Source organism: Delphinapterus leucas, chromosome 11 (assembly GCF_059928025.1).
Source record: "Delphinapterus leucas isolate spDelLeu-1000000601 "Yukka" chromosome 11, BTC_Dleu_Yukka2, whole genome shotgun sequence".
NCBI lineage: Eukaryota > Metazoa > Chordata > Mammalia > Artiodactyla > Monodontidae > Delphinapterus > Delphinapterus leucas.
This window is the reverse complement of record NC_143139.1, coordinates 64,439,406-64,462,999: the sequence shown is the minus strand read 5'-3', so window position 1 is coordinate 64,462,999 and position 23,594 is coordinate 64,439,406. Positions and strand designations below refer to the sequence as shown.

General features: G+C 37.0%; 1 protein-coding gene and 1 non-coding gene across 2 annotated transcripts in view; one reads left to right on the top strand and one right to left on the bottom strand.

Moving 5' to 3' along the window:
• The window catches only part of PTPRQ (protein tyrosine phosphatase receptor type Q), a 254,741-nt gene that overhangs the window by 217,274 nt on the left and 13,873 nt on the right, over positions 1–23,594 (bottom strand). Inside the window, exons 9-15 of the mRNA XM_089921589.1 lie at positions 19,839–20,108; positions 13,025–13,285; positions 6,956–7,086; positions 6,653–6,782; positions 5,279–5,429; positions 4,718–4,824; positions 2,998–3,095 (exon numbers count right to left, since the gene is read on the bottom strand). Of these exons, the coding sequence (XP_089777715.1) occupies positions 2,998–3,095; positions 4,718–4,824; positions 5,279–5,429; positions 6,653–6,782; positions 6,956–7,086; positions 13,025–13,285; positions 19,839–20,108 (1,148 nt within the window). The remainder of the gene's footprint in view (positions 1–2,997; positions 3,096–4,717; positions 4,825–5,278; positions 5,430–6,652; positions 6,783–6,955; positions 7,087–13,024; positions 13,286–19,838; positions 20,109–23,594) is intronic.
• On the top strand, positions 8,665–8,771 carry LOC115803524 (U6 spliceosomal RNA). Its single transcript, XR_004024265.2, has one exon. It is a non-coding gene; the product is annotated as a U6 spliceosomal RNA (small nuclear RNA).

Here is a 23,594-nt window from a genome sequence, read left to right as displayed (position 1 = left end):
ATTTTTTGATGATGGCCATTCTGACTGGTATGAGGTGATACCTCATGGTAGTTTTGATTTGCATCTCTCTAATGATTAGTGATGTTGAACATTCCCCTCTAGGGTATTTTAAATTTCAGTTATTGCATTCTTCAGTTCTGCCTGGTTCTTTTTTATATTTTCTACTTTTTTCTTCAAGTTATCACTGTATTCATCCATTCTTCTCCTTAGTTCAGTAAGCATCTGCATGATTATTATGTTCAACTCTTTCCTTGGTAAATTGTTCATCTCCATTTCATTTTATTCTTTTTCTGAGGTTGTGTCTTGTTCTTTTGTTTGAAAGGCTTTTCATTGTCTCCTAATTTTTCCTAACTCTCTGTGTTTGTTTCTATGTATAAGTTATATCAGCTAATCTCCCAGTCTTGAAAGAGTGGCTTTATTTAGAAGGTGTCCTGTGATGCCCAGTGATGCCGTCCTCCTTGGTCACCAGAGCCAGGTGCCCCAGGAGTATCTCCCATGTGAGCTGTGTGTGCCCTCCTTTGGTGGTTGGGCCATGCTTGCTGCAGGCCCACTGATGGGTGGGACTGGCCCCAGCATGACCAGCTGTGAGGCCCAGCTGTGACTGTTGCAGGTATACTGGTATGCAGAACTGGCCCCCCCAGAGTGGGAGCTGCTTTGGAGGGGCATTGGGGCAGCCAAGGCCACCTGCTGGGTGGGGTGGGTTAGGAGCTACTTTGGAAAATCTAGCCAGGGTGGGTGGCTGGGCAGGACTGGCATTCAGGGAATACTGGGGCAGGCACATGGTGTTGATTAGGCTGATTGAGAGTGATAGAAATGGTACCTGCCAGGTAGGTGGAAGGAGAGTTAAAAAATAAATTGCACCCACCAGCCCTTCCATTCCCAAAGAAAGCTCCACCAGATCCCTGCCCCTCCAGCACACGCCCTAACACTAGTCAATGAATCTTCTTGTCTTATGACTTAGCTGCTTTTCAAGCTGCTTCCTCTGCACTGGGACTCAAGAGTCAGCGAGTTTGTGTGTGAGCCCTTCTAGAGCAGAGTCTCCATATCCCATGGCCCTCTGGCTCTCCCATACATAAGCCCTGCTGGTTTTCAAAGCCACACTTTATGGGGCTCTTCTACTCAGTGCAGATTCCTCAGGCTGGGGAGCCCAACATGGGGCGTGGACCTCTCACTCCTCGGGGTGGACCTCTGTGGTTGTGATAGCCCTCCCACTTGTGGGTCACCGCACTGGGGGTGTGGGTTCTGACTAGACTGCACCTCTGCCCCTCCTACCCGTCTCACTGTGGCCTATTCTTTATATCCTTGGTTGTAGAAAATGTGTTCTGCTAGTCTGTAGGCCATTCTCCGAGACAGTTATTCTATACGTAGTTGTAGCTTTTGTGTGTCTATGGGAGGAGGTGAGCTCAGGATCTTCCTACTCCACCATCTGGATCTAGACTCTCTGTAATCTTCCTATTTTAAAACCTGCTAATTATCAAACTTAATTCCATCTGCTTCCCCTTTGCCATGTAATATAACGTATTTCAGGTTCTGTGAATTAGGCTGTGGATCTCTGGAAGGCCATTATTCTGCCCACTACATCCCTCTTTGTCTTTAGTAACAGATACCTTAAATTAAGTGTGGATTCTTTTTATATCTATCATATAGTGACTAATATCTTGTTTCTCTTATGAACTGTCATTGTTAAGAAGTTCATACTCAAATATAAAACCCAGATGTACTAATTAGTTCATTTCAAATGTCTGGTAATTTTACTGCTCTGGTTCCTTTTAGGCTGTATTGATTCTATAAATTATTAAACTTTATATTGTTTTTCATTTACAGGAAACACCTTTTGTTGTATCTGCTCAAATTCTAATGACTCTATAACCCCCATCACCCACAGACCCACGGCCACCACTTTTACACAACATGGGGGCTACAAGCACAGTTGACTGAAACTGGACTGGGTGTCTACAATATGGAATAATCACAGTCCCTTCCTTGGGAATTTAGGGAGCATATCCGTCTTTCTCTGTGGTTCATAATGCACCATTTGTGCTTAGAAGTTGTACATGGCATTTTTCCACTCACCACATGGATTGCTTAACAGAGAAAGCTGGTCGTCAGGAAAAATAAATAAATAAAAATAAACTACAGCTGATGAGCAGAAACAAGTAGACAGTAAGAAAATAATGCATGGGGCCTCAGTAGCCTTAAACATCTGATTCCAGTTCTCCCCAACACCTTGTTATATTCTTTGCCTTGGTGTCCATGACGCACTCTTTCATTAATACAATAAATTTTTTTAAACTATTTCAGGTTGTTTTCTGTTATTTACAACTAAAATTACCATCTCCTACCACTATGAAAGTATAGAAAACTCGTTTGCCCACGTAGAATACAAAGCAATAGTGCTATCTCCAGAAGCTTACTCTCTCTGCAAGCCACACAATGCAGGACGTAGGGTGTGTATAATATGTCCTCACGTGATGCCAGGTCACATTATTAACAGCAAAAGCAACAAAAACGTACGCATTTACTTCACAGACACAGTTGAAAAGCGGCCTCTCTGTACATCTTTCTCTCCTACCCTCTGGGCTGCAAGTCTCCACTCTCAACTAAATCTGTAGAATGGAGTTGAAAGGGAGCCTGTGGCACATCACCTGTCTTTAAATTCCGGAATCCTCGTTGTGGACAGTGCTGTCACAGAAGCACTATCTTCCAGCACCAGCATTTCTTTATTCACGTTTTTGTACTACATAAGCACGTGTCTATCTCCATTGAAAACCTGAACTCATTTAAAGTCAAGTACCAGCTTTTACTCAAATTTGAAAACCTCCCATGACAACTTTGTACTTCTAAAGCAACAAACAGAAAATTTACTTTGGAGGGAAACCTTACAGGAAAGGAGTGGTACCATAATTTCTTAAACTGTTAAGGAATATAAAATGAAGGACAAAAAGGAGCGAAATAAAGGCCTCAATAAACATCAAGGTTGCATGATAGCAACTTTACCTGAAACCTTTCAAAGCCTCCTTGTGGGAGTTTCCAAGACAAATATATTGTGTGTTCTTCCTGCCCCAAAATCAGCAAATCTGATGGTGGATCTGGATCTAGGGCAAGGAAATAAGACACGGAAATGAAAGCTTTGAAAAAAAAAAATTTCTATCATCATGTTATCTGTACTGGACTGATAAACTTGAGTGTCACACTATGGAAGACAGACATGATACGCAGGCTTTTCTAGTCAGTTTAGCACTATGTGATCTTGCGCAGGCTGTTTACCTTGTGTCTCAAGTCTCCTCATCTCCACAAAGCAACAGGAAAACAAATTTTCTAGAAAGCCTTTTTCCACAATAAAATTATATAAAGTATGGATTTTCATATTTATTTTTGTCATAGCATAATTCAGTATGAAGCTATTACAAGTGAGATTTTTAACTTAGAATTTTATGCACTGCATAAGTTAAGAGATATATCTAGCCCCCTTCCTTAAGTTTCCAAACTCCTTTTCCCTTTAAACGTTTTATCTGAGAAGGTTCTAGAAACTTATTTTTTCAATTCAGTAGCATGTCTCTATTTCTAATTTATAGAAATTTCAAATGAAATGTAGCATTTCTTTCCTTAACTGGAAGAAATGCCACATTAAAATTTTATTGGAATAATCTCACATCTAATATTCAAATTCTGTGTGAGATTTTTTTTTGTACTTACTTACTTATTGATTTAAGTCTATTAGAATTCAATCCAGTGGTAGATTTAAACCTGTGTCACTGATTCACAATCCTTTTTATTCTATTTTTCTTTGATGTATATTCCCTTTCAACTGGAATTAACTTACTATTTCCCCAGAGTCCCATAATATTTTAGCTTTTTCTTTACATTTATTAATATTCCATCTACTTCCAAATGGATTTGAGGTAGCTTGCAAAGAAAGAGATGTACAAAAAAGACCACAAATTATTAATATACAATAGAAGACAAAAGTCAAATTGTAAAGTGGGAAGGGTGGTAGGGGGGAAGTTGCCAGGTTTGTTTGGGAAAACACAGCCAAAGCAACAACCTCTTAAAATACAGAATGTATGGACTTCTCTGGTGGCGCAGTGGTTAAGAATCTGCCTGCCAATGCAGGGGACACGGGTTCGAGCCTTGGTCCGGGAAGATCCCATATGCCGCGGAGCAGCTAAGCCTGTGCGCCACAACTACTGAGCCTGCGCTCTAGAGCCCTCAGGCCACAACTACTGAAGCCCCTGTGCTCCACAACAAGAGAAGCCACCGCAATGAGAAGCCCGCACACCGCAACAAAGAGTAGCCCCCGCTCTCAGTAACTAGAGAAAACCCACATGTTAACAGATATAGTCAAAATATTAGAAAAATATTGAGTATTTCAAGATGACAATACCTTAGGGTTTCAGAGTTCTTTGCTCTTTTCACAAAGAGCTTTGCATTTGATTTTAGTAACAAGATTTTATACCTAGGCAGGAATAATTATTCTCATGCTTTAAGTAAGAACCTCATAGTTTTGCCCAAGGTCACATAGTCTTGCCCAAGGTCACAATAAATGATAGAGAAAGGAATATAATGCAGGCATTCTCCATGTAAATGAAGTACTCCTTCTCTTCAAGCCATAATGTCATAAATCACTTCTATATTGATTGTTAACTAGATATTGGCTTTAAACACAACTATTTTCCCTTAACCCATGAAAAGTTAATTAAATATAAAATGAACTTACAAGTGCTAACCATGAGGACAGTAGGATGGCTTCTCTTTAGTCCCTTGGTAGCTATAATGCTAATTAAAAAGTCAGTCCCTGGAGAAAGGCTGTTAAATGAGAATGTCCTACACATTAAAGAAAAATCAAACATTAAGATATTTAGCTCAGAAACATTTGGAAAACTCCATCTTCTCACACTATTTGCAGAAAGAATTTTATATATAAGTTTTGGTTTTTTATTGTCTATTATGGAAACAATTTGCTACGCTTACACACAAACAGTTACTGAGAAAGCATAGCTTCTTACGTGGAGAAATTTAAGTCAAAAAGTGTGTATGTCATACATACAAGCATGATGAAATCATGAATTAATTCATTACTATCTATTAGCATAAATAATTTGGTACTGTATATCAGATTTAGTTATTCCTATCACACTATAGTCCAAAAAGTTCTCTTGAAAAGTTTTCTAATTTCTATTTATACTAAACCACTAACATAGCTTTCTAACAACACATATAAAATGTTCATCTTGTGTTCCATGTAACTTGATATAATTTCTTTTCAATATTTTCATACCTTTTTGTGGAAGGCAGGATTTCTTCTTTCATTAAGCTTTCACTGGATATTGAAATAATGTATCCATCCAGAAGACTTCTAGCTGAAGGCCAGCTAACGGTTACTGCATTTGAATTCCTACTGTGATTCAGAAATTCAACCGCACTTGGGGCTATATCATTTAAAACATACACGTAAAATAACGTTTTCTACCGTACAAAGCACCTATTTTATAACCACCCTGAAATACTCTCAGGATTTGTTTGACTCTTTGCAAACTCTGAGGGTAACCAAGACATTCCTTTTATTCCTCCTGGTAGATATGAGAAGTTAAAAGAGTGGGGGGGGGGAAACAAACAAACAAGAATCATTGTAAACTTTGAAACAGAGCCGATATGTACCCCAGCAGTGTTGTACTCAATATTTCCCCTGCTTCTATAATGTAGGAAGAGGTGATATCTTGGTCTTGTGTAATCACCAACCTCAGAAATAGTTAATGATTTTCAGGACTCATTCTAACTAAATACCAAACAGTGACAAGGTTAATCAGCAGGGAAAGTTAACTGCAATCTAAATATGAAATGCTTCCCTTATTTTCTGGAAAAAAATGTTAAAATAGTGTATAATATATATTTTGTTGCCCCTTTAAAATTCTCCCATGTATAAGAAAGGAACAAAATTGCCACGATATTCTCTCTCAATTCCATTCTATGTTATTACAGTAAAAGAATACCAGACATGACCAGTTTCTAAATACATAAATCAATGTTCCCATACCATCCATGTCAAGAATATCTAAAATAGTTATATTAGTAGAATGGTTGACAATTTTACTTCACCTACATTTGAAAACGTACACATTTTGCATACACCCTTCCCAATCATCCTTTATTTCATACGACTACCATGGAATAAATCACCATCTGCCACAGGGAGTAAGTTGCTAATGCTGGGGAAATGGCACTTCACTGTCTGTTTAACTGAACAATGGAAAAATTAAATCACAAATGGAGACTCTGGCCAGAACCCAGACAGTTAGCAACTCTATTGTCTGGAAACAGACACACAAAAGAGACTGTGCTAATTCATACAAGGGGAAATAGAAAAAGAGATAAGAGGAAATACTGCCTGCCCATTAAGAAAATTTGAGAAGAATGAACTATTTATTAAATCTTCCCTATAAGAACCAAATGAATATTTGAACATTGAAACTTATATGTCAATGGTACCTCAATCAATAAATAAATGAATTTTTTTAAAAAGAAAATAATACATAAAACCAAAGCATTTTTATGGAATCCTTCTGATATTAACAATAAAATATTTTAGAAAACTGGAAATTAAAAAAAATATTTGAACACTGAATAATACCCAAAGTGCTTACATAGGCTGTACCTGTCTGTATTTCTTTTATGTAGGGAGAGCTGTCTTTAAAACCTTCTTTTTCAGTGCGAATTGAAAAGGTGTACACTGTGGCAGGATCCAGGTTAGAGAATGTTGCTGCTTCTTGAAATACTTTCTGGACCTATTGATCCAAAAGAATAACTTACCAAGTGTTCATTTAAGAAATGCTCCACCATCAAACACAAGCAAAAAAAATGTTGGGGGTTATTTAGTTTCACTACTACCTAATATAAGAATGCAGCAATACTGGCTTCAGAATAAAAGTCATTCCTCTGAGAACCCCTTATAACGTACCATGAAAGCAGCAGCACAGTTTATGCATGTGATTTCATAATGCTGAAAATTCCCATCAGCTCGATTCCAGAGAATTTCAATGGAAGAGTTTGTAACTTTGCCCTCATGGATATTTGATGGTGCTTCCAGACCTACCCAAAATACACGAAACACTTGAATTCCCCTGCATGTTTTCTAACCGGGTTTTTTTTTATTATTATTATTTACCCCTTTAAAGGGAATAAAAAGCACAGTGTAAAAAAGGACAATAGTTTAATAATTATCTATCCTAATTAAAAATAGCTGTTTACACATGACAGCTTATAAAATATGATAATCTATTGCAATACTCAGAATCACTGTAAATACCATTACATGCAGCTAACTTTGATGTTGCAGTAAAAACTACATAACAGCAAATTCACAGGAGTAAATGTACAATATTCAAAGGAGGAAAAAAGAATTAAAGCTTTCTGAAACTATTAGCATAAGCTGAAAAGACAACAGAGAGAGAAATATGAAGTATACACAAAGAAGAATCCCTTTGTATCAAATATTGGATGAAGTTAAAAACAAATTTTATCTGATGAGTTTTAGTTTTCCCAGTTTAAAGATCTCATCTAGCATAAAGGAAAACAATTATTTTAGAAAACCTGAAAAATGTCAGCTTTAGACAATCATCTCATATATTGGTATTTCTGCTGATTGATATATTGACATTGATATAGATGATCAAGTATAAATTATTTTTAAAGAAAAGAACTGTCAAATAGAATGCTGCCCACAATGATTCATAATATGAGAGACAGAGAATACAGATACAAAAAGTTACAAAAATTACAAGCAGAAGTAAAATAAACATATGCTAAGCTGATTATGAACATGTTAAAATGCTATTGGAATAACGTGATTTGTGACATCAATTTGAGATTATTTTGTGGAAAAAATTGAGTTTAAACAGTAAGGGAAGGATTACAATTTGGGGGAAGAAGACTTGTAGTGGTATAATTACATACGTGAAGATTTATAGTCAGGAAGAGCAAATCATTAAGAACCTGGACATTTATTTATATTTATATTCAGAAATATGTTTTTAGGACACCACGTGATTTTTATATGGCATTTATTATTCTTTGCCATTTATTTCTACATCAAGTAGATGGATATCTTAGAAAATTTCAAGTATCCCAAAATTTCGAAATTAATATCTGTAGAATTTTTGAGTGACTTAAAGATAAATCAAAATCAACATGAATCTGAAAATGTAAGTATTGGTATGAACAAATATTAAACATATTAATTTAAAATATTCAAAGAGGTAAAGAAAATACAAGCTAGTTCTTTCCAGACAAATGGCAGCATGGGATGAGCAAACACACACTTAGATTATATGCTTTGAGAGACACTATCAGGGCCCCTACACTCAAAAAATATGATCTAGATTTCATAATCTGCCTAAATACTACTCACATTCCTCACTCGGATTAAGTCATTGAAAATTCTGATTAATATGCAAGTATTTTTTTTCTGTTAATACGTAAGAAAAAATTCATGACTTACTAATTTTAAACAAGGTTAGCTCTATCTGCATACTTGCACAATTAAAGATCAGGCTCAGTAATGAGGTTTTTGCAAATGTTTTAAAGGATCTTTGAAAACAACTGTGTTAAAGTGAATGTAGACTACTAATTTGAAATGACACACAAAATCAAACTCAAGAAGCAACTTAGGTGCTCTCTTCGGCAGCACATATACTAATATTGGAATGACACAGAGAAGATTACCGTGGCCCCTGCACAAGGATAACATGCAAATTCGTGAAGCGTTCCATATCTTTAAGAAAATGGTACTAGGAACATACATGTCGATAATTACCTTAAATGTAAATGGATTAAATGCTCCAACCAAAAGACACAGACTGGCTGAATGGATACAAACACAAGACCCATATATATGCTGTCTATAAGGGACCCACTTCAGACCTAGGGACACACACAGACTGAAAGTGAGGGGATGGAAAAAGATATTCCATGCAAATGGAAATCAAAAGAAAGCTAGAGTAGCCATTCTCATATCAGACAAATAGACTTTAAAACAAAGACTACTACAAGAGACAAAGAAGGACACTATATAATGATCAAGGGATCAATCCAAGAAGATGTACCAATTGTAAATATTTCTGCATCCAACATAGGAGCACTTTAATACATAAGACAAATACTAACAGCCATAAAAGGGGAAATCGACAGTAACACAATCATAGTAGGGGATGTTAACACCCCACTTTCACCAATGGACAGATCATCTAAAATGAAAATAAATAAGGGAACACAAGCTTTAAATGAGACATTAAACAAGATGGACTTAATTGATATTTATAGAACATTCCGTCCAAAAACAACAGAATACACTTTCTTCTCAAGTGCTTATGGAACATTCTCCAGGATAGATCATACATCGGATAACAAATCAAGCCTTAGTAAATTTAAAAAAACTGAAATCATATCAAGTATCTTTTCCCACCACAATGCTATGAGACTAGATACCAATTACAGGAAAAAAAAATTTGTAAAAAATATAAACACATGGAGGCTAAACAATACACTACTTAATAACCAAGAGATCACTGAAGAAATCAAAGAGGAAATCAAAAAGTACCTAGAAACAAATGACAATGAAAACACGATGATGCAAAAACCTATGAGATGCAGCCAAAGCAGTTCGAAGAGGGAAGTTTATAGCAATACAATCCTACCTTGGGAACAAGAAACATCTCAAATAAAAAACGTAACCTTAAACCTAAAGCAGTCAGAGAAAGAAGAACAAAAAAACCCCAAAGTTAGCAGAAGGAAAGAAATCATAAAGATCAGATCAGAAATAAATGAAAAAGAAATGAAGGAAATAACAGCAAAGATCAACAAAACTAAAAGCTGGTTGTTTGAGAAGATAAACAAAATTGATAAACCATTAGTCAAAATTATCAAGAAAAAAAGAGAGAACACTAAGATCAATAGAATTAGAAATGAAAAAGGAGAAGTAACAACTGACACTGCAGAAATACAAAGGATCATGAGAGATTACTACAAGCAACTCTATGCCAATAAAATAGACAACCTGGAAGAAATGGACAAATTCTTCGAAAAGCATAACCTCCTGAGACTGAACCAGGAAGAAATGGAAAACTTAAAGAGACCAATCACAAGCACTGAAATTGAAACTGATTAAAAATCTTCCAACAAACAAAAGCCCAGGACCAGATGGATTCACAGGTGAACTCTATCAAACATTTAGAGAAGAGCTAACACCTATCCTTTTCAAACTCTTCCAAAATATAGCAGAGGGAGGAACACTCCCAAACTCATTCTATGAGGCCACCATCACCCTGATACCAAAACCAGACAAAGGTGTCATGAAAAAAGAAAACTACAGGCCAATATCTCTGATGAACATAGATGCAAAAATCCTCAACAAAATACTAGCAAACAGAATCCAACAGCACATTAAAATGCTCATACACCATGATCAAGTGGGATTTATCCCAGATATGCAAGGATTCTTCAATATATGCAAATCAATCAATGTGAAAAACCATACCAACAAATTGAAGGAGAAAAACCATATGATCATCTCAATAGATGCAGAAAAAGCTTTTGAAAAAATTCAACACCCATTTATGACAAAAACCCTCCAAAAAGTAGGCATAGAGGGAACTTACCTCAACATAATAAAGGCCATATATGACAAACCCACATCCAACATCGTCCTCAATGGTGAAAAACTGAAACCATATCCACTAAGATCAGGAACAAGACAAGGTTGCCCACTCTCACCACTCTTATTCAACAAAGTTTTGGAAGTTTTAGCCACAGCAATCAGAGATGAAAAAGATATAAAAGAAATCCAAATTAGAAAAGAAGTAAAACTGTCACTGTTTGCAGGTGACATGATACTATACATAGAGAATCCTAGAGATGCTACCAGAAAACTACTAGAGCTAATCAATTAATTTGGTAAAGTAGCAGGATACAAAATTAATGCACAGAAATCTCTTGCATTCCTAAACACTAACCATGAAAAATCAGAAAGAGAAATTAAGGAAACACTCCCTTTTACCATGGCAAAAAAAAAAGAATAAAGTACCTAGGAATAAACCTACCTAAGGAGACAAAAGACCTGCAGAAAACTATAACACACTGATGAAAGAAATTAAAGATGATACAAACAGATGGAGAGATATACCATGTTCTTGGATTGGAAGAATAAACATTGTGAAAATGACTATATTACCCAAAGCAATCTACAGATTCAATACAATCCCTATCAAACTATCACTGGCAGTTTTCACAGAACTAGAACAAAACATTTCACAATTTGTATGGAAACACAAAAGACCCCGAACAGCCAAAGCAATCTTGAGAAAGAAAAACGGAGCTGGAGGAATCAGGCTCCCTGACTTCAGACTATACTACAAAGCTACAGTTATCAAGACAGTATGGTACTGGCACAAAAACAGAAACACAGATCAATGGAACAGGATAGAAAGCCCAGAAATAAACTCACACACATATGGTCAACTTTTTTTTGATAAAGGAGGCAAGAATATACCATGGAGAAAAGACAGCCTCTTCAATAAGTGGTGCTGGGAAAACTGGACAGCTACATGTAAAAGAATGCAATTAAAACTCTGTCTAACACTATACACAAAAATAAACTCAAAATGGATTAAGGACCTAAATGTAAGGCCAGACACTATCAAACTCTTAGAGGAAAACATAGGCAGAACACTCTATGACATACATTACAGCAAGATCCTTTTTGACCCACCTCCTAGAGAAATGGAAATAAAAACAAAAATAAACAAATGGGACCTCATGAAACTTAAAAGCTTTTGCACAACAAAGGAAACCATAAACAAGACGAAAAGACAACCCTCAGAATGGGAGAAAATATTTACAAATGAAGCAACTGACAAAGGATTAATCTCCAAAATTTACAAGCAGTTCATGCAGCTCAATATCAAAAAAAACAAACAACCCAATCCAAAAATGGGCAGAAGACTAAATAGATATTTCTCCAAAGAAGATATACAGACTGCAAACAAACACATGAAAGAATGCTCAACATCATTAATCATTAGAGAAATGCAAATCAAAAATACAACGAGATATCATCTCACACCTGTCAGAATGGCCATCATCAAAAAGTCTACAAATAATAGATGCTGAAGATGATGTAGAGAAAAGGGAACCCTCCTGCACTGTTGGTGGGAATGTAAATTGATACAGCCACTATGGAGAACAGTATGGAGGCTCCTTAAAAAACTAAAAATAGAACTACCATACGACCCAGCAATCCCACTACTGGGCATATACCCTGAGAAAACCATAATTCAAAAACAGTCATGTACCACAATATTCATTGCAGCTCTATTTACAATAGCCAGGACATGGAAGCAACCTAAGTGTCCATCGACAGATGAATGGATAAAGACGATGTGGCACATATTTACAATGGAATATTAGCCATAAAAAGAAACGAAATTGAGTTATTCGTAGTGAGGTTGATGGACCTAGAGTCTGTCCTACAGAATGAAATGAGTCAGAAAGAGAAAAACAAATACCATACGCTAACACATATATATAGAATCTAAAAAAATATATATATATATTGTCATGAAGAACCTAGGGGCAGGACAGGAATAAAGATGCAGACCTACTAGAGAACGGACCTGAGGACATGGGAAGGGGGAAGGGTAAGCTAGGACAAAGTGAGAGAGTGGCCTGGACATATATACACTACCAAATGTAAAACCGATAGCTAGTGGGAAGCAGCAGCGTAGCACAGGGAGATCAGCTCAGTGCTTTGTGACCACCTAGAGGGGTGGGGTAGGGACGGTGGGAGGGAGGGAGATGCAAGAGGGAAGAGATATGGGGATATATGTATATGTACAGCTGATTCATTTTGTTATAAAGCAGAAACTAACACACCATTGTAAAGCAATCATACTCCAATAAAGATGTTAAAAAATAAATTAAAATTTTAAAAATTTTGAAAAAAAGAAGCATCTTAGACAAGTCCTAAAATACTTACATGTTTTTACTGCTGGCACATAATACATATTACTTAATTTAGTCCCACTGATGGTAGAAACAAAGAAATTATATTCTGTGCCTGGGGTTAAATTGTCAACAGTTATTTTATTGTCCTGTTTCAAAAACCTGGTTACATTTGGCCCTCTGTTGCTTGCAATACGTATGCCATCAAACACTCCAATATCAGGCATCTGAACATATAAGATTACAGAGGTACTGTGACTTTCATAAGGGATAACAATTTGAACTGGTTTCGGCTCTGAAAGATAAAGAGAGATATTTATAATTAGTATTTTCTTAAAACTTTCATATTTCTCTATATTATGTCTAGCATGTTGTAGAATTTGTGAAAAAATTAAATGCCTATATATGAAACTTGTGTTTACTAGGTCACCACTGGACAGAGGGATAAGGTGTACATTCTGAAAGACTGTATGTACATATATATTGAAAGGACCTAATTAACTTTCATTTATTGATTCTCATTAACAGTCTGAAAAAAACATAAAAATCTGAGATTTTCCCATTTTTTTCCTTTTTATCTATTTATTAATACTTTTGAAAACCTATATACTAGGAGGAGTGCTCAAATAAAGTAAATAAGGCCAGATTCCTGCTTTCAAAGAGTTTCCCATCTCAGAAAAGACATGCACAGATCGCTAACTATAGAGTCCCAAATGGTTAGAGTGACATGAACAAAAGGCTGTTGAGAATAGAGGAAGAAATCAACAATTCTAGCAGAGATAATCGGGGAAGGCTTTCCAGAGTCGATGATGATGTTTTATCTGAGTCTTATAGGATAGTACAAGCCTACCGGAAAGAGTGTGCGTGGTGGGGAGAGGTAGTCAGGAGGGAATCCCAGACCAAGAGAAAAGCATTAGCAAGGCCTGGAAACCAAAATGGGCATCATCATGTATTCAGGGAATACCAAGTTCTTCTCACTCTTTACTAGCAGGGCAAGTTACTAGTCACTAGTCCTTGGCAACTAGTTTCCAACTTCTAATCTTTGGTAAGTTACTTAGTCACCCTGTGCCTTGGCTTTTTCATCCCTAAAATGGGAAGGACATCTACTTTGCAGTGTTCCTGTGACAATTAAGTGAGAGACTGCATTTAAGCATAAAGTGCTCAGGGCAGTTCCAGGCACAGGGCAGGCACTCAGGGTGGTTCAAGCACAGGGTGCGTGTGAGGAACAGGGACCGGGCATGAACGGGCCACCTCTGAGGCTGGCCGCTGTCTGTGAGAGGCTTTGCATGCCATGCTCTCGAGATCAGACTTTATCCTGTCTGCACAGCGATTGTGAGCTAACGTTTCATTTCATTTTTAGGAACATGGTTCTGGCAACAGTTTGGTGGAAGGATTCATTTACATTTTATACTCTCCCTGACCTCTATTAAAGAGCTTTATTGTACCACAACCCTCTATTCTGCTATTTATAGAGCAGATTTGAAATTTTAGGTGACTTCTATTCACATTATTTTTTCTCAGGTCAATTTTAATTTCAATTCTATTTTTAGATTATTGGGACACCATCTAGTATATCCTTAAGTCTGTCTTCTTCCAAATAGGTATCTTCTATCTTCTTCTAAAATATACATTCTGAAAAAGCTTTTTTTCCTTCCAGAAAATGACACGGCCTTTCCTTTTTTTTTTTCTTTTCTTTTTTTTTTGGTGACATCTGGTTTGATGCAATGGAACTTGTTCTAAGTCACTGTTAGAACAGTGACAATGTGATCTGACAATGTGATTCTGTCACTTTACCCAGAGCCAGTACTGTCTAAAAAGATTTAAACACACATCTATAATTAGAAATATAGAACACAAAATCTGTGCAATCTCTCCCCCAATTCATTCAGCTGTAATATATAACTTTCCTTTTATGTTCTTGGTGGTTATGCGGAAACGTTCAATATACTAACCATAGCACATTCTATATGGTATATTACTGGGTTTCAAGGCACTTTTACCATGTTTTTCTTTTTCCAGTTATGTTTACTTTTCTTCTGCTGTCATCACTAACATTTTTGGTGGGTTTCCTCTTTAAATTCCTTACAGCTTTCTTCGGCTACAAAGCTCTCACAGTAAGCATGGTTTTGCAAGACTAGCATGACATTCCACAAGTATCCAATCCATCTGAATCTGTGGGCAATGATCTATGAAAGCTTCTAAATGTACTTTGAGCAACAATGAAAGACCTGCAGATTGGAAATGAGTAACCAGTGCCTTCATGGGGAAAATTCACCTGCATGCTCTTGGGTGCTGAAAACATTTTCTAGGGAGAGACAAGCCTTTAAATAGGCATAGTTTACTCTAGGTCCTAAAAGTATACAGAGTCAGCAACATTCCCTCCAGTGGGTAAATATAAGATTTTACACCAACTCCACTTGTCCAAGGAGATATAGTCAACAGTATTAACACATGACATGTTAAAGAAGAGGGACACCAAGGCTGGACAGGTGTAGAATAGGATAAAGTTATTCCTTCTCTTCGAAACTATACCCTGAACTTCTGAAAACTCAACTGGGAGAAGATTTTGCCATTTCTGGGGGATTCCAGTGGGTCTCCACCTCTTTGACCATGACCTCCATCCTTACCTATTTTCCTGCAAAAGCTTTTTCAGAAGAAGTGGCAGCCCAGAGGGCTGTATGAGTTTTTTTCAATATGAGGTAAACTGAACTAGGCCAAATTCAAAGGTTTTTATTATAGGTAAGTTGAGGCCTATAAGAATGAGGCCTCAGAGATGCCCAGTCTATCTTAAAATTTATTCTTCTAAAAACGAGAGGAAAAAAAGAAAACTCAAACACCAGCTCTCCTACAGATTTCCTTCCCTCAATAAAACTTGGATGTAGCTAACTCCTTAGACAAAGAAAGACCACATAAATAGCTAAAACAGCTTTACTAAGAAATAAAAATTATAACAACCTCAAAGACTCTCAGAGTGCTTGCTTGGTATCTGAGCCCTTAAATTATATTAACTTCATAAAGTAGGTAAGATTATTATAATTCCCATTTTAGGGAAAAGAAAACTGAGGACCAAAAAGGTTGAATGACTTTCCAAAAGACATAAACTGATCATCGTGGAGCTGGAACTGTAACCCAGGTAATCTGGTACCAAGGTCTGTTGTCATAAGCACCAACTTCTCTCAAAGCGCACACTTTATAGTTCAGGTGCACAGTAATAACTGGAGATCAAGTTTTGTTTAGTTGCTTTCAGGATAACTGAGAAAGAGACAAAGAGAGAAGGTTCAAAGGGGAAAGGAAAATAAAGAAATGTGTAAATTTTATTTTTTTCTATATGTCTGTAACATGTAGACGCTCATTAAAAGGTCAATGTCCCTCTATGTTTGACAGCCTCAAAGTGTATGGAAGAAAGAGAAACAGGACATAGTAAATAATAGTTATCAACAACTATTTCTGAATGAATACAAAGAAAGAGTTAATTTCCACCTTTGCACCTTGGGATAGGTCAATATTTGCTTAATCATCTTGACACAAGTAAAAATGATGAATGATAAATAATCAAGTGATGCCAAAAGTGATTATAAAGTTTAAGAACTGAATAAATAGGCTTATAAGAAATAGTGGAACACTTGAAGGAACTAGAGAAAATTCACCAGAAGGAAAGAAAATATAGACACTACAAGCACCTAATGGGTGTTTCCAAACATATGATGGACTTTTACGTGAATCAGGGAGATTTGCTTTGTGATACTCTGAAGAACAGACATGGCTCCAAACTAGAGGAAAATTACAGGGATGCATTACAAAATGATCAGAGGAATTACATATCTTATGAGAAAATCTCTGTTCTAACTTCAAACCCTAAAATTCTATTATTCTTCCTAGGATTTATAAATATTAATCCACGTTTCAGCATCCATTTGGATGGTGACTTTATAAATAAGTATTTGAATTACCCAGAGTCGAGAACTATGCATACACCTGAAGATAGAGAGCCTAATAAGATTTCAAAAGAGCTCACTATATAGAAAGGATGGCAAAATTTGGTTTCAGATGGTAGATGGGCTGAAATATGCTAAGTTCCCTACAGTCAAAGAAGAATAGGACTTTAGAGATGAAAACCAATTTAAAAATATACTCAGTGGGGACTCCCCTGGTGGCACAGTGGTTAAGAATCTGCCTGCCAATGCAGGGGACATGGGTTCAATCCCTGGTCTGGGAAGATCCCACATGCCACGGAGCAGCTAAGCCTGTGCGCCTCAACTACTGAGCCTGCGCTCCAGAGCCGGTGAGCCACAACTACTGAGCCCGCGCGCTGCAACTACTGAAGCCCGCGCGCCGCAACTATTGAAGCCCGTGCACCCCAACTACTGAGCCCGCGTGTTGAAACTACTGAAGCCCATGCGCCTACAGCCCATGCTCCACAACAAAAGAAGCCACCGCAATGAGAAGCCTGGGCACCACAACGAAGAGTAGCCCCCGCCTGCCGCAACTAGGGAAAGCCCACATACAGCAACGAAGACCCAACGCAGTCAAAAATTTTAAAAATAAAATAAATTTTAAAAACATTAAAAAATAAAGTGTGTATATATATATATATATATATATATATATATATATATATATACAAAAAACCTAGACCCTGAGACAATATGGGGAAAATCTAACCTCATACTGGTAATAACTGGTAATGATTGGTGGCTCTAAGACTACAGTTCATTTTCCATTTATGCATTTTAATTTTAGTACTTCTGTTCTGACTATAAATTTGCATTGGGTCGTTTAATAGACATGAAATACGTTTTTTTTTTTAGCAATATCTCTTTCTTAGTTGTCTCCTTTTTCACAACAGTTTCCTATGATATTTATCTTTAGGTGGGTTTTCTCAAAAACTTAAGCTGGAAAGTTATGGAACTAAATTTAGGTTTAGTCTTTGGAAGTTAAAACAGGAAGATCTGATGCTGGCTGAGTGCGGACCCTGCTAAGACACAATTTTTTGAACCAATTCACTTTTTCCATCAGGCTGCCCTTTTTGTTAGCCAAAAGGCCTGTGAGGTCCAATGAGCTTTCCTTCCTCACAGTCACCACTATCCACCCAAGTTAGTCAACTCAAAACCCCAGTTTCTCCCTTACTTATCACAAGCACTCCAGTGTGAAAGCTCAGACTTCTTACTTCCATAATATAAAATGTGTCTCCTATTTTCCACCTGCACTTCCCCATCGTGTCCACCATAATCTTTTGCCTATATTCTACAACACCCTCTTACCCAGTTTCCCTACTTCCACTCTCACCCCTATACAAATCATTCTTTGCACATATCAGGAGAGACATTTTTGTAACATAGGTCGCCTTATCACTCTCCTGCATAAACCCCTCAACGGCTTCCCATTGCCCTCAGAACAAACTCAAAAGCATGGCCTACAAGCTCTATGTGCTCTGCCCCCTGACTACCTCTCCAATATCATTTCCTACTACCTTTCTCCCTCTTCCTTAGACAACACTTATCCTGGCCTTTTTCTTCTCAGACACACCAAGCTTTCTCCTGTTTTACAGCCTTCATGCCAGCTGTTCACGCCTAAAGTACCCTTCCTCCACCTTGTTCTGCTCTGGCGCCTTCTCACGGTTTAAGCCTCCATTCAAATGAAACTCCTTCTGTTACAGCCCATCTCCAGTAGAACCCTCCATCCCACTTCAATTACTCTTGTAAAACAAGGAATGTCACTTGCCATACTGTTACACCAGGATTAAGTCATTAGCCACTGCAGTCACTGACCTACGATACACCCTGAAAGGAATTCAGGATAAAGAATAGGATGAAGCACTCTGTGCTTTGGGAAAACAGGCCCTTAAGCAGTTAGATATATTTCAGGAAACATTTTTATGAACCCATATTCTTACATCTTCCCATGCTCAGAAAAGCACTAAAATCATTAACTGAGATATCTGTTCCTCATGACTAGCAGTAACCTTCTACCAAGACGTATGCTTGATTGCACGTACCTCTTAGCCAAAAATCACATATGCTATACTGGCCTCTCCCCCTACCTCTTTGGAGCAGTTCCTCAAAGCTCTCTGAGAGGCTGTCTCCCAGGCTACAGTCCTCAGTAAGATCCCCAAATGAAACTGAAACTCACTGTTCTTATGCTTTATGTTTTTACTTCAGTGGACACTCTCTGACATCACTTTTCTTTTTTCCTTCTTAATATTTACCATAATTTATAAATATCTATAAACATTCTTTCATGTATTTACTTTTCATTTTTTCCTTTTCTTTCTTCCTCCTTATTAAATTTTCAGTAATTACTTATTGAGTATATTAATTTTATTTGAGAAAAAAATGGAAAATTTTTGTTAGTCCTAAACCTTTTATACACTGTCAATATTTCCATCCAATGTGCTACAGCATGCCTTTGTGGATGCAATAAAAATTATAAAGACGTCCAGCTGCATGTCAGGCACTGTTCTAAGTCCTTACATTTATTAAATCAGTTATTGTCAGGACAACCTATGAAACACACACTATTATTTTCTCCCGCTTTACAAATGTGGAAACTGAGTCATAAACAGGTTGAATACATTGCCCAGGGTTACTCAAACAGCTGAACCCAGATTCAAACCTAGGTAGTGTGGCTTTAGGATCAGGTTCTTAATCATAAACAATGCTGCCTTTATACAAGCACAGGACATTTTCAGGATACAAGAGGTGCGAACTGCTCCAGATCCTGAAGCACACTAACCATCTACTTATCGTAAAAACATAAAACCTGCTACCAGAGGGCTCTTTCAGAAACTATTTTACAATACCCCCAAATCAGCAAGTATCTGTTTAGAATGAAAAGTACTTGATTCTCACTTAGAGTCTGTTGAATAGTGACCAGCTCGCTCAAGTTCCCATTCATTACTGTTGCCATTCCAATGTCATATGTCATTCCAGGGATTAAGTGATCAACCTTGACTCTATTAGCATCCTTTACAAAAAGCTTCCTGACTTCTCTTCTATCTGATATGGATGTGATTTGAATGTAGACCTCGTGGCCGTCTGGTAGGGATCCCCACTGAAGAATTATACTGTCTTCTCCCACATCTTCAAGTTTAGCATAAACTTCCTGAGGTGGATTAATACCTTCGAGAAATAGATAAATGGATACGTACATTTTAGTTTATTGTCAGCGTTATTCATGCTGAGTAAAAATATCTCAGTTCAATATTAATTCATGTTTAAAATGTAACAAATCCTCAGGTCACCATGTCTTGAAAAGGACTAAATTTTAGAGAAAAATATGTCTTTGTGATTACTATGCAAGTATTGGAGAATTTTCTTGATACTCTTTTGTAATAACCAAAGAAAATACTTTGGTTTATCTCCTTACACAATTTATTTGAATATCAAGCTTGGGGATTTTCAATACTATACAATTCTCTGGAAATTGTAATGTCTTCCTTTTAGTCTCATTGTCTTGTGTTTCATGCCTCCCCTAAACTTTTGATAGTTCTCAGGTACAATGATCAATCATTAGTTCATGTCTATAAGGATAATTATGCAATTTTAAACTGTTCAACAGTTCACTTTAAATAATCTTTAAAGAATTCTCTATGATATTCAAAATTACTTTGTCTTCAGAAACTATAAAGTGATTTTTAATCTGTTTTGTAGTTCACCTCCTTAGAAACACAATTAAACACCACATTTTAATTTCTTAGGAAAATATCCTGGGTCAGACCCATAGTCTATTCATTCCATACCTTCAATTCACAAAATTGGAGCCAGCCTGACTTTAGGTGTTGAAATTGATTATGTATGTAAAATTATCAGAAAATGCCAGAATAGTTCAATTAGAAAACTGTTCACAAGATTCCATGGCGAAACAGCTTCAGATATTTTTTTCTTACATACCTACAAAACTTATGAGTCTGTTATAGTCCTGTAATTACTCAAAGATTTTTTTATCCATGCCTGTGCATTTTTATGGGAGAAAAGTCCATTATTTTTTCCACATTCTCAAAGGCTCCATTAACCCAGAAGAGTTAGATTTTACTGAATAAAAATATATTCTCTATATCAAGGCCCTTCATGTTGTGTGCCTAGCTTACATTTTCTAAACTCTCACTACATTTCCCCTGTCCTCTAGCCATGCCAATCTACTCCCCATTTCCTACTGTTCAGTTGTCAGTCTCATCAAAAAGCCTTCTCTGGGGCTTCCCTGGTGGCACAGTGGTTGAGAGTCTGCCTGCCGAGGCAGGGGACACGGGTTCGTGCCCCAGTCCGGGAGGATCCCTTGTGCCGCAGAGCGGCTGGGCCCGTGAGCCATGGCCGCTGAGCCTGCGCGTCCGGAGCCTGTGCTCCACAAGGGGAGAGGCCACAACAGAGTCCCGTGTACCGCAAAAAAAAAGGCTTCTCTGACTTTCCCAGTTATGGTTAGATAGATGCCTCTTCTTCGGTCTTCACCATCTGTGTACATGCTGTTTGCCCTACTCACAACATCCCTCTGCCTCCCCATTGCCACCTGGTTCACTCTTACTCTTCCTTCGTGACTCAGTGCATCACTCCTCCAGGAAGATTTTCATGGCCATCCCTGTACCCCAAGTCTGGGTTAACTGACCCCTCTCTATGCTCCTACAGTACCAAGAGCATAAGCCATATAATAGCAATTATAATACAGCATCATCCTTTTTTAAAAATTTGTCTCACTCCATTAATATGTAAGCTCTCTGAAGGTAGATACTAGTCTTATTCACCTTTGCATTTCTAGTACCCATTGCAATTCCTGACACTGAAACATAATCTACTGAGTGAATAACGAATGAAAAAAATGCATATTGCTTCAACCTCAGGAAAGTAAAAGAGCACTGGATTACTAAATCCTAGACATGCACAGCTGTGTCAGTTTAGAGTCAACATACATAGCAAATGACATAATTAAATATGCAGACTCACATGTACCTTTCTCCTATCCCTATTAAACAAATAGGGACATACCATGGAAGATTTTTTTTTAAAGCTTTATTGTGACTTAACTCAGGTACCCAAAACACCATTTCAAAGTATATAATTAAGTCATTTTTAATATACTGACAAGGTTTTGAAAGCATCACTATTATCTAATTCCAGAACATTTTCATCACCCCCAAAATAAACCCTATACCCATGAGCTGTCACCCACCACTCCCTTCTTTCTCTCTTTTCCCATTCTTGGCAACCACCAATCTAATTACTGTCACTATGGATGTGCCTATGGATTTCATATAAATTGAATCATACTACATGTGGTCTTATGTAACTAATTTCCTTAATATCGTTTCAAGGTTCATCTATGTTGTAGCATGTATCAGTACTTCACTCTTTTTAATTGCTGAATAATGCTCCACTGTAGAGATACACCATGTTGTGTTTATCTATTCATCAACTGATAGACATTAGGGTTGTTTCCATGTTTTGCCTATAGGCTATGAACATCCATATAAAGTTTCCTTTGTGAACAACTGTTTCCAATTGTCTTGGATATATAACTAGGAGAGGAATATCTGAGTCATATAATAACACTATGTTTAAATTTTTGAGAAACTGCCAAACTGCTTTACAAAATAACTGTACCATTGTACATTCCCACCATTAGTACAGGAAGATGTCAATTTCTCTGCATCTACCATGGAAGATTTTAATGTGACTTCAAAACTAATGAATCTGTGAGAAATCCTCCTAGTCTGCCTGTCAGTTAAAAATGAAAGCATCTCCCTAAAGTGCAAGGGAGTCAATCAAGCATTTACCAATTGACAGATGCTTTGGGCTCAGGAAAGAGAAAACATCTGCTCTCTAGTATCCAATTGGAAAAATACTTTTGATTAGGATTTGCAACAGCGAACGCATGCATCTTAAGCATTTGCATTCAGTAAGCAGGAAATAATATATTTTATTACTTACTTTACAATTTATTATTGTTATTCAAAGAATCCCAAGTATTCCCAGCAAATATGAGGTTAATCTACGTCTGTGCACGTGCAGGTTTTCCTTTCCTCCTCCCTCAGTTCTAGTGCATTTAAATTTTAGCTCGTGCAATTTCAAAGAACTTTGCATATAGACATGTAAAATACACATGCACAGACAATACACGTGTTACACACACACACACACACAGGGATATGCCAAAATGTGCTTAGTTATGTACTTTCATAAATAGTGTTTTCGCTTTTCAAAAAAGATTGACTTATACTTAATGGGGTAAATAGAATGCTTAATTAAAAGATAGAGTACTTTAATGATTATATTCTAGACAATGATTCAAAAACTGCCGTGTGGAGGTGAGTGGAGATTAGAAATGTATTTGCCAAAAGTCCTGGGATAACACTGCCCCCTAGAGGTCAACTCGCAACACTGCGTGAAGAAAGAAAGAAGGACCAGGTAAAACTGATTAAATGCAGATCTACTTGTTGGATCTAGTGCTGTTAAAGAGAACTGGGTGAACTAATCTTCATCTCTTAGGATAATTTATTTTCCAGCAAAGGCTATGATACGAAACATGTCTTCTAGGAACTCTGGGAGGAACAACACAGATGTTTACGGGGTTCATATAAATCTAAATGAATTTAGTCTTTAGAATCCATGCTTAGCATT